Here is a 17,922-nt window from a genome sequence, read left to right as displayed (position 1 = left end):
GCCTCACTAACACAACTCTATCCCAACACCAAGACATCCTCACTATGCAAGATAGAATAGTGCAATTGGAGGATGGCCTCGAAGATCTTAACAACAGATCCCGCAGGAATAATATCAGGATCCGGGGACTACCTGAATCCGTGCCTCCAGAGGCCGTCCTCACAAATGTTAAGGAGATCTTCCTCACCCTCTGGCCAGAGGCCTCAGACCGCGACCTCACAATCGAGAGAGCGCACAGGGCACTGCGGCCTCCCACGCCCAATCCGGCCATGCCAAGAGACGTAATAGTGAAATTATTGCTTTTCACCACCAAAGAAAAACTGATGGCGATTGCCCGCACGAACCCACCGACACACCAGGGGCACCAGCTACAATTCTTCCAGGACCTAGCACCTAGCACCCTACGGAAGCAGAGGGAACTAAAACCCCTCACTACCTCCCTGGTCCAACATGGCTGGAAATATATGTGGGGCCATCCGTTTAAACTGATGGTCCGGAAAGACAATAACTCCTACACCCTCCACCACCCTGCGGACATGCTGGACTTCGCCAAACACATTGGAGTCCCACTCCTCCAACCATCAGCACCCACCGACAGGAGCCCACAATGCCCGAACCGTCCATCACATAGAGAAGAAGCAACATCACTGCGCCTGTCTCAGAGGAACAGACCACCGCAGACCCCAAAGAAAACTAGAAGCTAGCAAGAGGAAAGCAGCAACGCAAGCCAAATCAGCTGAACTTTCGCACATATTGGACTACTGACAAGGTTTTCCCCCCATCACACACCCCTCAGGGTTACTATCCTCCCCTCCTTTATCACCCCTTACAATACCATCATAACTAGACCGAGAGGGCGCCCCTCGCTCTCCGGTCGGGGAGGGTTACGCGGGAGGCCTAGTCACTCTGACACCCGCGCCGGGGACCTGAGAGGGGGGCCTCCGCACGATGGAGAGGCCTCGTCCGCTCCGGACCGAGCGGAGCCCTCCCGACCACCCCTGGGACGGGGCCTAGCCTCCACGCAGCCCTCAGGGGGTACCGGGAGTAGACCACTAACAACCCAGGCAATGGCTAATGCACCAGCCCGATAGGGCTCCATATCGGGGCAACCACCCCCCTTAAAACACATAGCCCCTCGGGGGCTTAGACACCTACACACAGACAGGCCGGACGGGCCCGGTCTCGGGGGGGGGGGGGGCACGGCAACATAGCATGCAGAGAGGGGCAGAGATCTGCTTTCCAGCCTTATCATGTCCCTAATATCCCTCACTGGGGTGGCCCTAATCCACTCAACACAAAGCTTAGCTTAACAGCTGCACGGCGACCGCCTCGCTGCTAGCGACCGGCGGGGGATTGGTATGGAAAGACCCGAGAGAAATGACAGCCTTACCCACCCGCCTTACTATATCTCCCAGAGCCCCCCCTAAAAAGCTACTAATATGAGAGGCGAAGCAATCTGTATAGCATCACGGACGCACAGGCACGAACTTCATGGGTAACAAACTGATCAGAACAGACACCAAGGGAGATATGATGTACCATTGTGTCAGCTATCAGCCACACTATCTACCCACTAAGACTCCCTGAGGGACCGTTGTTCCATGCTAAATGTTATGCACACTTTGTTTGGTTTTGTATACTACTGTTGGCGCACAGGCGCAAAATTTGCTTTCGCATCCCAAACTGACAGGAAAAGACAACTAGGGCTCGATACAATACGACTAAGATTGACGGACGGTACAGGGGTGTTGACCATGGCCGAGCCGGCCCCACATTGAAACAACGCCCCACCCTCAATGACTTGGCTCTAACGGCCTTCTCCCACAGATGATGAGTACCGCCCTCTGAAGTAAAACGTCCCCCTCTTCATAGATCCCGACCACACAGACCATGTACATAAGATCAGACCCCACAAGGACCCTGAGGTACCAACTGCCCTAATCAGAATGGCCCCACAGGTCGCCTCCCCCCACCCGACATGACGCACCCACCTTCCCCAGCGGAGGACGGAGACAACCGGACTGACGGACCTGGGTAATGCCGGCAAAATCACACACACACACAAAAAAAGAAAGGGCTAACATATTAAACTGCACACTCAAGGTAAAGTGTTTTCTCAACGCCAAACTGGTATCGGCTCCACGCAGTCACTGATACACACCACCATAAATGGGCCACATAGCCCCCCCATCTAACAGTTACCCCACAGCACCCGTAGGCATCAACCACACCTCCAGAGGACTGAAACCCCACAGAGGCGCAGAATAGGCTACATCTACCACAGGGGACCCAAGCTCCACAACTATGCAAAACCAGGCTCACCCAAACTCCCAGGAAATCCACCTCTAGACCAAACGACTGACAACTCAACCCACAAGGGAACATGGAGGACACTGATCGGCCGAAGTACACAACCAGGAGACCTACCCAGGCCAACAGACAGACCTACAGGTAGATCCAAATCCCCAATGAACACCGTGAGACAACGACCTCACCACTCATGCTTGCACACACCTATCACAACAACCAACCTACACGCCCTTAGTTACTTTACAGGCTCGGGGGGAGGCACGGGAGATACCGGCCTTCTCGACCCCACCATTTTCAAACTCATTCTTCACACCTAACCCTAGAACGTTCATTGCCCCCGGCTATTTATTGGTAAGACCAGGTTTAATTGACACGCTTAACATATCCATAGCCCATACCATCACGCACATCAGTCGCCACATCACACCCACTCCCCCATCTCCCTCATCCCCACCACCTCCCTCTCCCACCCCATTCACTCGCCTGGTCTCAGAGAAACTGCTCAGAGAAACGTCCTCTGATATTAAGGCCTACACAACGGCGGAGCTTGAAAAGCAAATGGCGGGCCTCAGAAGCGACATCGACGCGCTCACAGCGCGCACCACGCAGGCCGAACAAGACATCACGGGCCTCACTAACACAACTCTATCCCAACACCAAGACATCCTCACTATGCAAGATAGAATAGTGCAATTGGAGGATGGCCTCGAAGATCTTAACAACAGATCCCGCAGGAATAATATCAGGATCCGGGGACTACCTGAATCCGTGCCTCCAGAGGCCGTCCTCACAAATGTTAAGGAGATCTTCCTCACCCTCTGGCCAGAGGCCTCAGACCGCGACCTCACAATCGAGAGAGCGCACAGGGCACTGCGGCCTCCCACGCCCAATCCGGCCATGCCAAGAGACGTAATAGTGAAATTATTGCTTTTCACCACCAAAGAAAAACTGATGGCGATTGCCCGCACGAACCCACCGACACACCAGGGGCACCAGCTACAATTCTTCCAGGACCTAGCACCTAGCACCCTACGGAAGCAGAGGGAACTAAAACCCCTCACTACCTCCCTGGTCCAACATGGCTGGAAATATATGTGGGGCCATCCGTTTAAACTGATGGTCCGGAAAGACAATAACTCCTACACCCTCCACCACCCTGCGGACATGCTGGACTTCGCCAAACACATTGGAGTCCCACTCCTCCAACCATCAGCACCCACCGACAGGAGCCCACAATGCCCGAACCGTCCATCACATAGAGAAGAAGCAACATCACTGCGCCTGTCTCAGAGGAACAGACCACCGCAGACCCCAAAGAAAACTAGAAGCTAGCAAGAGGAAAGCAGCAACGCAAGCCAAATCAGCTGAACTTTCGCACATATTGGACTACTGACAAGGTTTTCCCCCCATCACACACCCCTCAGGGTTACTATCCTCCCCTCCTTTATCACCCCTTACAATACCATCATAACTAGACCGAGAGGGCGCCCCTCGCTCTCCGGTCGGGGAGGGTTACGCGGGAGGCCTAGTCACTCTGACACCCGCGCCGGGGACCTGAGAGGGGGGCCTCCGCACGATGGAGAGGCCTCGTCCGCTCCGGACCGAGCGGAGCCCTCCCGACCACCCCTGGGACGGGGCCTAGCCTCCACGCAGCCCTCGGGGGGTACCGGGAGTAGACCACTAACAACCCAGGCAATGGCTAATGCACCAGCCCGATAGGGCTCCATATCGGGGCAACCACCCCCCTTAAAACACATAGCCCCTCGGGGGCTTAGACACCTACACACAGACAGGCCGGACGGGCCCGGTCTCGGGGGGGGGGGGGGGGCACGGCAACATAGCATGCAGAGAGGGGCAGAGATCTGCTTTCCAGCCTTATCATGTCCCTAATATCCCTCACTGGGGTGGCCCTAATCCACTCAACACAAAGCTTAGCTTAACAGCTGCACGGCGACCGCCTCGCTGCTAGCGACCGGCGGGGGATTGGTATGGAAAGACCCGAGAGAAATGACAGCCTTACCCACCCGCCTTACTATATCTCCCAGAGCCCCCCCTAAAAAGCTACTAATATGAGAGGCGAAGCAATCTGTATAGCATCACGGACGCACAGGCACGAACTTCATGGGTAACAAACTGATCAGAACAGACACCAAGGGAGATATGATGTACCATTGTGTCAGCTATCAGCCACACTATCTACCCACTAAGACTCCCTGAGGGACCGTTGTTCCATGCTAAATGTTATGCACACTTTGTTTGGTTTTGTATACTACTGTTGGCGCACAGGCGCAAAATTTGCTTTCGCATCCCAAACTGACAGGAAAAGACAACTAGGGCTCGATACAATACGACTAAGATTGACGGACGGTACAGGGGTGTTGACCATGGCCGAGCCGGCCCCACATTGAAACAACGCCCCACCCTCAATGACTTGACTCTAACGGCCTTCTCCCACAGATGATGAGTACCGCCCTCTGAAGTAAAACGTCCCCCTCTTCATAGATCCCGACCACACAGACCATGTACATAAGATCAGACCCCACAAGGACCCTGAGGTACCAACTGCCCTAATCAGAATGGCCCCACAGGTCGCCTCCCCCCACCCGACATGACGCACCCACCTTCCCCAGCGGAGGACGGAGACAACCGGACTGACGGACCTGGGTAATGCCGGCAAAATCACACACACACAAAAAAAAAGAAAGGGCTAACATATTAAACTGCACACTCAAGGTAAAGTGTTTTCTCAACGCCAAACTGGTATCGGCTCCACGCAGTCACTGATACACACCACCATAAATGGGCCACATAGCCCCCCCATCTAACAGTTACCCCACAGCACCCGTAGGCATCAACCACACCTCCAGAGGACTGAAACCCCACAGAGGCGCAGAATAGGCTACATCTACCACAGGGGACCCAAGCTCCACAACTATGCAAAACCAGGCTCACCCAAACTCCCAGGAAATCCACCTCTAGACCAAACGACTGACAACTCAACCCACAAGGGAACATGGAGGACACTGATCGGCCGAAGTACACAACCAGGAGACCTACCCAGGCCAACAGACAGACCTACAGGTAGATCCAAATCCCCAATGAACACCGTGAGACAACGACCTCACCACTCATGCTTGCACACACCTATCACAACAACCAACCTACACGCCCTTAGTTACTTTACAGGCTCGGGGGGAGGCACGGGAGATACCGGCCTTCTCGACCCCACCATTTTCAAACTCATTCTTCACACCTAACCCTAGAACGTTCATTGCCCCCGGCTATTTATTGGTAAGACCAGGTTTAATTGACACGCTTAACATATCCATAGCCCATACCATCACGCACATCAGTCGCCACATCACACCCACTCCCCCATCTCCCTCATCCCCACCACCTCCCTCTCCCACCCCATTCACTCGCCTGGTCTCCCTACACGCCAACCAGTGGTACTACCTCCTGAAAAGGAATACAGGGGAGGAGGATCCATGGCTCCCTCCTTGAAGTGTATCTCCATTAACGGCAAGGGCCTCAATAGCCCTCTCAATCGTCACCAAACCATGCGCTGGGCAAGTAGAACCCAAGCACAAATCATTTTCCTACAAGAAACCCACTTCCAACACAACAAGACGTTCCCATTACAAAACCGAAACTTCAATAGATACTTCTAAGCTACCTCACCAAAAGGCAAACAAAACAGGGTGGCTATCTTATTACATAAGGCATGCCCCCTCACAGTGGACAAAATTGACGCAGATCCCCAAGGGCGATACGTGACAGTAGCAGGGAAGATAGGCGCCCAGAAATACGCCTTCTCCTCGATCTATGCCCCTAATGTACCTTCAGCCGCCTTTTGTCAGACACTACAAGCACACCTGGCACTATTCTCCTCACACCACCTGGTCGTAGGAGGAGATTGCAATGCCACTTCATCCCCAGCGATGGACAGGCACAAAGCGGGATCCCAAAGGAAACCCAGCGGTCACACAGCAAAAGCCGATAAACTTCCCCAATCCTTTCTCTTGCGAACCCGCCTCATAGACGTATGGAGAACCCAACACCCGGCCTCCCGGGACTACACATTTTACTCCCACCCACACCAATCCCATTCATGCATAGACTTACTCCTGACTTCCCCATCCGTGCTATCTATGACCAAATCCACAGCCATCGGATCAATCACGTGGTCGGACCGCGGTGAAAAATCACTCACCCTGGACCCACCAGACGTAACCCGCCAATGGTCCTGGCGCCTGAACCCCATACTAATACATAACCTCACAATTCGAGAATCCACCTCCCAGGCCATCACAGACTATTTCTCCCTAAACAACAACTCTGTCACCTCACCAGGTATGGTATTGGCGGCACATAAAACAGTAATTAGGGGCACCCTGATAAGCTAGGCCGCCTACCACAAAAAACAAAGCTTGGCAAAACTAGAACACAATTTAAAAGAACTCCGCCTGTTAGAAATAGCCTTCAAAAAACAACCCACGCCGGACCTAAACGCTAAAATACAACAACACCAGGCGGCTATAAAAGAATTCATGTCAGCCGACACAACAAAGGCCCTTCAATGGACCCGCCAGCTTTCTTACGAAAAATCTAACAAAGCAGACACAATACTTGCCCGTAAACTCAACCGCAGAGCTGCTCACAAAAAGATCACTACAATCCACTCGAGGGACGGAAAACCCCAGGAATCACCAGACCAGATGGCAACAGTATTCCATGAATACTTTTCAGAGTTGTACGACCATAGCCCCCAACACAGACACAATCCCACACCGCTCACAAACAATATCATTGAATACCTTACCCTCACTGACACCTGATTCTATCCCTCGACGCGGAAAAAGCATTCGACAGATTGCTCTGGCCCTTCCTATTTGCAACGTTACATAAATTCGGTTTCCCTACACCCTTCACCAACGCCCTGAGAATTCTATACTCCTCTCCCACAGCAACCCTCCTCCTGCAATCAACTACGCCCCCCTCCTTCCAAATTAAGAATGGCACACGACAGGGATGCCCACTCTCACCAATACTGTTCGCCATATCACTCAAACCATTACTCCAGGTCCTCCGAAGCCATAATGACATACAAGGAGTCCGTATCAGGGATGACATTTATAAGATCGCGGCGTACGCGGATGATGTTCTCCTCACAATCACGGACCCGCTCAACTCCCTCCCACCGTTGTTCACAGAGCTAACGAAATACGTGAACATCTCCGGGTATAAACTTAACCTGGAAAAAAACAGAAGCCCTACCGATCCAGATAGACCAACCTACCTTATACACACTCCAAACTCATATACCACTCCACACTCATATACCAATCAACAGCTATCAAATACCTGGGCGTCACCCTCCCAGCAGACCTCACACAAACCTACCGCTTAAACTATACACTCCTACTCACCACGGCCACATGAGACCTAGACAAATGGAAAGACATGTCGATCTCATGGATAGGCAGAATGACTTCAATAAAAATGAATCTCCTCCCGAGGTTCTTATACCTTTTCCAAACAATCTTCCGATCCCGATAATTGCCTCCGACTTCAAACAATTGCAAACTAAAATCGACAAGTTCATATGGGCCGGAAAGAGGGCAAGGATTGCCCGCCACACATTATATATACCAAACAGAATGGGAGGACTAGGACTCCCCAATTTCACCCAATACTTGCAATACAATGCAGCACACATAGCGCACGCAATCCAACTCCACGCAGCCCCCGGCCTCAAACGATGGGTCGATCTGGAACACGATATATTTGGATTTGATTTCCCCTCTTTATACATATGGCTCCCAAAGGATGCCAGACCACCGATCCCCTCAACCTCCCCAGCAGTTCTCACCACGATCAAAATATGGGATAAAATTACAGAAAAACACGAGCTCATCTCCCATCCCTCCCCGCTAATGCCCATTCTTTGGAATACGAAATTCGCACCAGGCATGTCCCCGAAGAACTTCACTCACTTCCAGGACAACCACCTGACGCGCATACACCAATTCTACAAAAACCAAAGTATCATACCTTTCGCGGAACTCCCCCAACAGACCCCTCTCACCACCCGAGACTTCTTCTGATACTTACAAATACGCAGCTTTATCAGCAAACCCGCCATACACACAGCTAGTACTACCCCCCTCCACCCTGCTCCAAAAAGCATGTAACAACCACCCACTCCACAGGGGTCAAATAGCGTCAATATATTCCCTACTAAATAAAAACATACAGGAAGGTTCCATGCCCTATATGGCAGCCTGGGAGAGGGACTTGGGCCCCATCGGAGATCAAAGCGACTGGGCAGACATATGGGAGGCTACAGCAACAATATCGATTTGTGTCAACCACAAAGAGCAAGCGTACAAAACAGATGGTACCTTACCCCGCTGCGCCTGAAACAAATGAGACAAACTGACAACGACCTCTGTTGGAAGAGGTGCGGGAATAGGGGTACTTTCATACACATGTGGTGGGAGTGCCCCTGGGTAGCCACACTATGGCAACAAATAGCGCAACTAGCATCACAAGCACTACATACCACCATTCCGATGGACCCATGGCTATGGCTCCTCTCCAGACCCCTCAGAGACACCCCAAGGGCACAAAATAAACTGATAGCCAAGCTAGCCCTAGCAACCAGGCAGGCAATCGCAGAGAAATGGGGGAGCCCAGATTCCCCACCTATGACACTCATAAAGTGGAAAATCAATGAAAATATGACCATGGATAAACTCACCGCCCTAGTACATGACACCACCAAGCACTTCGACAAAATTTGGGAGCCATGGATCTTCGAATTCCCAACTATATAGGGCACTCCCCTTCACTGGACAGACCAGGTGGGTGGAAATACTTGAGGAGTACGAACTCTGAAACTCACAGTAGGCCCCACGACTTACCAACCGGGTCGCTTCTCTCTAAGAACCTCCTCCCCCCCCACATCCCCAACACAAAACGCCCCAATCGCTCACCTCAGCCACATCTGACAAGCACACTTACACTAACCCCTACAGACCCCACCACACATACCCCCCCCCCCTGCAGAGGCCGCTGTAAATCCACCAAAATCAGATCACAAACGTAAATGGCAGACACCCACCCTCAACACAATGACCACGAAAAACCCAAAGTAGCCCGAACCAACATGCCCTATTCTAGGAGACGGCCTAAAAACAAACACACACAGAGTGTAAGAAGGGCAAAAGACAATCACTAGCAACATCCATACCATGCCATTGGTATCCACAGGACATCAGGCTTACAAACTAGGCAACAGAACCAGCACTCCTACCAAACCTTCCTTCCCCCCCACCCCATCACTTCCAGCTCCCACCCCCTTTGGTACCCCAACATCCCCCCGAAGAGAACCTCACAAGCACACACCAACCGACCACCAAGAGAAAAAGACACATAAAGAACACAAAGACGAACAACTTTTGAACTAAAAACAACCGTGTTATTGTTACTGTTAACATAAACCGATGTTTTGTAAAACACAGTTTCTCCCCTCCTAAGTGACGTTTTAGAACTACCCCCCCTAACAGAAACAGAATCAAAGAAAGACGGCAACGACTACACCAGCAATGATAAGTAAATTGTTGTATAATCACATCTTCTCTATAACTGCTTAGGGAAATGCTGTTACAAACCATGAATTCTGTGAACCTAACCTTATTCCCCAATTTTACTTTCTGTACCCTACTCCAACTACTATTGAAAATCCAAAATAAAGAATATATAAAAAAAATTATGCAACTAAAACGTAATTTAGAAAAAGAACAATGTATCTTATATACACAGACTGATTTCTAAACACATTATTGTAGTGTGAAGACACATTACTGAGTATTATTGCTATTGAGCTCAGACACAACAACAAAACAGAGCTACTAGAATAGAAAAACATTAAGACAGATAAAAGGGACAGAGGGACTTGTGACCAAAATATGGCCTGTCCATCTAAACCCTTAAGGACCAAATTTCTGGAATGAAAGGGAATCATGACATGTCACACATGTCATGTGTCCTTAAGGGGTTAAATAGAGACACATGAGAGGTATGCAATCAGGACAATTATATATTTGATTATGTGCTATTGTCCAAGGAAAGCAAAAAAAACAAGGTTCAAGAGAGTACTGAGAACAGACAACAGCTCAAATAGCCTGCTCTTCGCTGGGTGCCTGTTCATATCTCAAGCTGGTTTTAGCTCATCTTGTGCCATTACAACAAAAATACAGGTCTATTTGCATATCAGTCTGATCCCACCCAAAATGGCAGTCCAGATTCGAATTGCAGACCGTGTATCTCTGCACGAGAGGGACAGCACATCCAAATGACCATTTTAGCCTTGTTAGACCTTGTCAGTGAGGTATAGCTTGTAATGGAACACCCCGTACTCCGACCGAGTACCTTCCATTGATGGACGCTTCCTAGCTTGTGCCGAGGACCACAAGCACCGCACCGGACACCACAACCACCGCAGACTCCACAACCGCCGTAGCTTAACTGGAGTCTCGCCGTCTTACTTCCACCCTGGATCAGCTTCTGTCCTCCAGGACCGTGTGGGGAAAGACCTCTCCTCCAGGAGAGCGTATCAGGAACATCTCTTAAAAGGAGCTAAGTGATTAAAGCTCAAGGGAGTATGCAGAGCATAGCAATCCCCAGTGTTAGTATATCTGTCCCCTCCAATCACGAGACAAGGCTACGTGTTGAGGGTCAAGAAGATCTCTTTTAATGAGCACCAAAGGGCTTTCTTTTATGCAGGTTTTACACACATAGTCCCACCCACAGGGTTTTGCAAAACAACCAATAAAACACGTAATATACAGTAAAACACTCCCATTCATTCCCACAAAATCCTCCCCTCTGCCTGTGATATAATTATTATTATTATTATTGCCATTTATATAGTGCCAACAGATTCCGTAGCACTTTACAATATTATGAGAAGGGGGATGTAGCTATAAATAGGACAATTACAAGAAAACTTACAGGAACAATAAGTTGAAGACCCTGCTCAAACGAGCTTACAGTCTATAATTACTGTACACAATGGGTTAACGTAATTATCACAGGCAGGAAAAATGTAATTTTTACCCATTTACTATAACTTTAAAACTATACATCCAATAAAAATCACATATTCTTACTTCTCATACTTCAGATATAAACATATCCAAATTTCAGGCAATTCCCTCCAGGGGTTAAAAAGTTAGTGAGAGGTCCTTTGTGACCGACCGCAAGCACATTTTCCTGCCCAAAACAGTTCCATAGATTTGGGCTGTGCAGTCGGTCAATTTCACTCAGAAAAATGACTAAGTCCTATTCGCATGCACGAACAGGGCACCGTTCGTGCAAATAGCTTAGTCTCACTGTGTGTTCAAATCGCCAAATGGGACTTAGACGGGACTTAGACACTACGGCTGAAAACTGAATGGAGGAGAAGATAAGGGTCAGCGGTGTTCGTGCAAATGTGTAGTCGATTTCAGCTCCATGGATTTGGCTGCACAAACCGCTGACCACGGTCGACTAACAAAGATGGCCACCGCCACGTGTTCGTTTGTACGAACGGCGGCCACCCAGTGCTCGGCAATTTACCTACAGCAGACTTCCAGCCTGGGAGGTAAATTAGCCGCACACTTCCACTCCTGTGTGGTCCGCCTGTGTAATAAATGGTTCGGTAAGCCCCAATTACCGAACCATATGGGAAAAAGACATGTAGAAGTTATTTTGAAGGTCTGGGGAGTCTGGGGACACCATTTTAAAGGGGCATTGTTCCAATTCTTCCTATGTCCCAAAAATGTGCTTAAAGGGCCAGCACCAGTCCAATGAAAGTCCATAAGCCCCATTAATGTTTTTAAAGGTCCATATACCCCGGGCCATAGTCACAGGGCAGGAGGCTGGCAAGCTGGCCTCTCCAGGACCGAGTTGCGAAGGGCACTTCGTCACATAGCTGATATCCCTCTAGGCCCCGTGAGCAAGGGGTCCACGTCTGGATTACCCTTTTAACTTGAGGAGATCAAAAAAACAAGGTGCAAGAGAGTACTAAGAATGGACAACATCTCAAATAGCCTGCCCTTCAGTGGGTCCCTGTTCAGATCTTAAGCAAGGATCATTTAAATGACAGTGTACCGGGAAAGAATAACAGGGAACATGACAGTGTTCCCTTAAATTTAATGTTTTACTTTACTTTTACTTTTTTTATTTCCTTTTGTTTATTTTACATAAAAAATAGACACAGTGCCTTTCCAGCTTTTAATAAACACACCAACTAAAGTGAAATCATATGATATGATTATGCTTTTCTAATTCATATCATAAAGCATTAACGCATACTTACATAAGTTGTGAAATTAAGTGTTGGTTTTAATACTGTGGTATGGTCATAAAATTCACTGTAGTACTCTCTGTCGAGTAGATATACACTTGAGGTTTCATTAAGCGTGATGCCTTTAAAGAGAGAAGACACAGTATTTAGATAATTACTTGTGTGTATTACTTAAGATATAAACCTACTTAACAACAGAAAATTGTGTATCTGTTTAAACAAAAGTATGCAAAACAAAAAGATAATAATCTTAGTAACTTTCTGGAAGCATTTTAATGAGAATTAAATCTCTGGAGATGTAAGTAATTTGGTACATGACAGTTAATATAAGTTTAATTTAAGGGACACCATAGGCACCAAAATAACTTTAGCTTAATGAAGAGGTAATGGTGCATATATCATTACCCTTCAGTCTCACTGCTTACTTTTCTGTCATTTTGGACTTAAATCCTTTTTTTCTGTCCACGAAGCCCTAGCGACACCTCCCTTGGCTGTGACACACACAATCTACAATATACAGCCCTAATCACAGGTATGACTAGGGCTGTTTAAACAAAGTGATTTAACTCCTGAATGGCAGATAATTGAGCAGTGAGACTGCAGGGGCATGATCTATGCACCAAAACTGCTTCATTATGCTAAATTTGCTTTGGTTCCTATAGTGACCTTCAACTTATCTGCTAAATGGAATGAGGAACTCCTTTAGTTTCATTAGGATGTCATGTTTAGATGGAGTGGAAATATATTACCTATAGTGATGTCCCGAACTGTTCGCTGGCGAATAGTTCCTGGCGAACATCGCTTGTTCGCGTTCGCCACGGACGGCGAACATATGCGCTGTTCGGTCCGCCCCCTATTCGTCATCATTGAGTAAACTTTGACCCTGTACCTCACAGTCAGCAGACACATTCCAGTCAATCAGCAGCAGACCCTCCCTCCCAGACCTTCCCACCTCCTGGACAGCATCCATTTTACATTCATTGTGAAGCTGCATTCTTAGTGAGAAGAAGGACAGTGTAGCTGCTGCTGATTTGATAGGGAAATTGATAGCTAGGCTAGTGTAGTCAGTGTCCACTACAGTCCTGAAGGACTCACCTGATCTCGGCTATAAGGACAGCACCCCAAAAAGCCCTTTTTAGGGCTAAAACATCAGTCTGCTTTTTTTTTTTTTTTCTGTGTAATGTAATTGCAGTTGCCTGCCAGCCTGCCAGCCTGTATGTCAGACTCACAGCATATACTGTGCCCACTTGCCCAGTGCCACCACTCACTCACTGGTGTCACAATAGTTTGCATTTAAAAAAAACTAAATTTTTTGACTGTAATATAATAGCAGTCAGTTTCCTTCACTAGTGTGCGTTTCAGTGCCTGCCCAGTGCCACCACTCACTCACTGGTGTCACAAAAGCTTGCATTTAAAAAAACAAAACTTTTTTGACTGTAATATAATAGCAGTCAGTTTCCTTCACTAGTGTGTGTTTCAGTGCCTGCCCAGTGCCACCACTCACTCACTGGTGTCACAATAGCTTGCATTTAAAAAAACAAAACTTTTTTGACTGTAATATAATAGCAGTCAGTTTCCTTCATGCGTGTGCGTTTCAGGGCCTGCCAGGGCACAGTGTCACACCAGTGCAACTCATATCTGGTGTAACAGTAGTGTACATTTAAAAAAAAAATACAATTTTGACTGTAATAGATTGAATAGCAGTTAGTTGTCTGCCAGTGTGTGTGTCAGGCTCACAGCGTATACTGTGCCCACTTCCCCAGTGCCACCACTCATATCTGGTGTCACAATAGCTTGCATTTAACAAAAAAAAAAACTTTTGGGACTGTAATATAATAGCAGTCAGTTTCCTTCACGAGTGTGCGTTTCAGGGCCTGCCCAGTGCCACCACTCACTCACTGGTGTTACAATAGCTTGCATTTAAAAAAACAAAACTTTTTTGACTGTAATATAATAGCAGTCAGTTTCCTTCACTAGTGTGCGTTTCAGTGCCTGCCCAGTGCCACCACTCACTCACTGGTGTCACAATAGCTTGCATTTTTTTTTTAAAAAAAATGTTTTTGACTGTAATATAATAGCAGTCAGTTTCCTTCACGCATGTGCGTTTCAGGGCCTGCCAGGGCACAGTGTCACACCAGTGCAACTCATATCTGGTGTAACAGTAGTGTACATTTAAAAAAAAAAATACAATTTTGACTGTAATAGATTGAATAGCAGTTAGTTGTCTGCCAGTGTGTGTGTCAGGCTCACAGCGTATACTGTGCCCACTTGCCCAGTGCCACCACTCATATCTGGTGTCACCATAGCTTGCATTTAACAAAAAAAAAACTTTTGGGACTGTAATATAATAGCAGTCAGTTTCCTTCACGCGTGTGCGTTTCAGGGCCTGCCCAGTGGCAACACTCACTCACTGGTGTCACAATAGCTAGCATTTAAAAAAAAAAAAAACTTTTTTGACTGTAATATAATAGCAGTCAGTTTCCTTCACTAGTGTGCGTTTCAGGGCCTGCCCAGTGCCACCACTCACTCACTGGTGTCACAATAGCTTGCATTTAAAAAAAAATGTTTTTGACTGTAATATAATAGCAGTCAGTTTCCTTCACGCGTGTGCGTTTCAGGGCCTGCCAGGGCACAGTGTCACACCAGTGCAACTCCTATCTGGTGTAACAGTAGTGTACATTTAAAAAAAAAATACAATTTTGACTGTAATAGATTGAATAGCAGTTAGTTGTCTGCCAGTGTGTGTGTCAGGCTCACAGCGTATACTGTGCCCACTTGCCCAGTGCCACCACTCATATCTGGTGTCACAATAGCTTGCATTTAACAAAAAAAAACTTTTGGGACTGTAATATAATAGCAGTCAGTTTCCTTCACGAGTGTACGTTTCAGGGCCTGCCCAGTGCCACCACTCACTCACTGGTGTCCCAATAGCTTGCATTTAAAAAAAACAAAACTTTTTTGACTGTAATATAATAGCAGTCAGTTTCCTTCACGAGTGTGCGTTTCAGGGCCTGTCCAGTGCCACCACTCACTCACTGGTGTTACAATAGCTTGCATTTAAAAAAACAAAACTTTTTTGACTGTAATATAATAGCAGTCAGTTTCCTTCACTAGTGTGCGTTTCAGTGCCTGCCCAGTGCCACCACTCACTCACTGGTGTCACAATAGCTTGCATTTAAAAAAACAAAACTTTTTTGACTGTAATATAATAGCAGTCAGTTTCCTTCACTAGTGTGCGTTTCAGGGCCTGCCCAGTGCCACCACTCACTCACTGGTGTCACAATAGCTTGCATTTTTAAAAAAAAAATGTTTTTGACTGTAATATAATAGCAGTCAGTTTCCTTCACGCATGTGCGTTTCAGGGCCTGCCAGGGCACAGTGTCACACCAGTGCAACTCATATCTGGTGTAACAGTAGTGTACATTTAAAAAAAAAAAAAATACAATTTTGACTGTAATAGATTGAATAGCAGTTAGTTGTCTGCCAGTGTGTGTGTCAGGCTCACAGCGTATACTGTGCCCACTTGCCCAGTGCCACCACTCATATCTGGTGTCACCATAGCTTGCATTTAACAAAAAAAAAACTTTTGGGACTGTAATATAATAGCAGTCAGTTTCCTTCACGAGTGTGCGTTTCAGGGCCTGCCCAGTGCCACCACTCACTCACTGGTGTCCCAATAGCTTGCATTTAAAAAAAAACAAAACTTTTTTGACTGTAATATAATAGCAGTCAGTTTCCTTCACGCGTGTGCGTTTCAGGGCCTGCCCAGTGGCAACACTCACGCACTGGTGTCACAATAGCTAGCATTTAAAAAAAAACAAAACTTTTTTGACTGTAATATAATAGCAGTCAGTTTCCTTCACTAGTGTGCGTTTCAGGGCCTGCCCAGTGCCACCACTCACTCACTGGTGTCACAATAGCTTGCATTTAAAAAAAAAATGTTTTTGACTGTAATATAATAGCAGTCAGTTTCCTTCACGCGTGTGCGTTTCAGGGCCTGCCAGGGCACAGTGTCACACCAGTGCAACTCATATCTGGTGTAACAGTAGTGTACATTTAAAAAAAAAAAAAATACAATTTTGACTGTAATAGATTGAATAGCAGTTAGTTGTCTGCCAGTGTGTGTGTCAGGCTCACAGCGTATACTGTGCCCACTTGCCCAGTGCCACCACTCATATCTGGTGTCACAATAGCTTGCATTTAACAAAAAAACAACTTTTGGGACTGTAATATAATAGCAGTCAGTTTCCTTCACGAGTGTGCGTTTCAGGGCCTGCCCAGTGCCACCACTCACTCACTGGTGTCCCAATAGCTTGCATTTAAAAAAAACAAAACTTTTTTGACTGTAATATAATAGCAGTCAGTTTCCTTCACGCGTGTGCGTTTCAGGGCCTGCCAGGGCACAGTGTCACACCAGTGCAACTCATATCTGGTGTAACAGTAGTGTACATTTAAAAAAAAAAATACAATTTTGACTGTAATAGATTGAATAGCAGTTAGTTGTCTGCCAGTGTGTGTGTCAGGCTCACAGCGTATACTGTGCCCACTTGCCCAGTGCCACCACTCATATCTGGTGTCACAATAGCTTGCATTTAAGTTAATTCTTATTTGTATTGATTGGTCAAGAGAATGTGCGGGTGGAGCTTAATATGGGAGGAGTTATATGCCTATATAAGGAGCCTGCACTATTGTCTGGGGCTCAGAACTTGCTGTATTTTGGTGACATTAGTCCCTCTGAGTCCCGATCGGTGATCCAATAAAGAATCTCTTCCTTCCTGAAGAAACCTGTGTCCATCTCTCTGTGCTTGGCTTCCGTCAGTTTCTCCGGTATCATTTGGTGCATTGGCCGGGAAGCTCATCGTTCAACGGTAGCTGAGAGGCAGAGGCGTGAGACGGTCTATCTTTGCCCACGTTCTCTACGGCTGCACCCCTGAACTTCTGCGTGGACCTCCCTTCGTCTCTGCGCCACTGGTCTGTTGTCCAGGAGATCATCGGCCTCTACGTAAGAAGTGCTGGGGTGTCCCCGTCGATGAGTGTGAACTCAGGTTCAGGAACGAGGAGGTAAGACAACTGCTGTTTTAGACGGCAGACCCACTAGGGGTATACCGATTGTGCGGTAGGCCCATAAGGGGTTTGAATTGTGTATGGAATCTGCCCCCTCTGTCGGAGGGAAGGAGCGAAGGCGCACCGCTCAATCGAACCCTCTTTAGTCAGACCGTTTGATTTGGTTAGTCAGGCGGGGTTCTGGTGTAAATAGC

The 17,922-nt window shown here is 47.7% G+C and overlaps 1 protein-coding gene across 1 annotated transcript in view; it reads right to left on the bottom strand.

The window, feature by feature from the left end:
• CD109 (CD109 molecule) overlaps positions 1 to 17,922 on the bottom strand; it is a 188,010-nt gene that overhangs the window by 98,689 nt on the left and 71,399 nt on the right. Inside the window, exon 10 of the mRNA XM_063442994.1 lies at positions 12,677 to 12,786. Coding sequence (XP_063299064.1) covers positions 12,677 to 12,786 — 110 coding nt within the window. The remainder of the gene's footprint in view (positions 1 to 12,676; positions 12,787 to 17,922) is intronic.

This window comes from Pelobates fuscus, chromosome 2, assembly GCF_036172605.1.
Source record: "Pelobates fuscus isolate aPelFus1 chromosome 2, aPelFus1.pri, whole genome shotgun sequence".
In the NCBI taxonomy this organism is placed as follows: domain Eukaryota; kingdom Metazoa; phylum Chordata; class Amphibia; order Anura; family Pelobatidae; genus Pelobates; species Pelobates fuscus.
The sequence above is the reverse complement of the archived record's forward strand: the minus strand, read 5'-3'. Positions and strand labels throughout refer to the sequence as shown.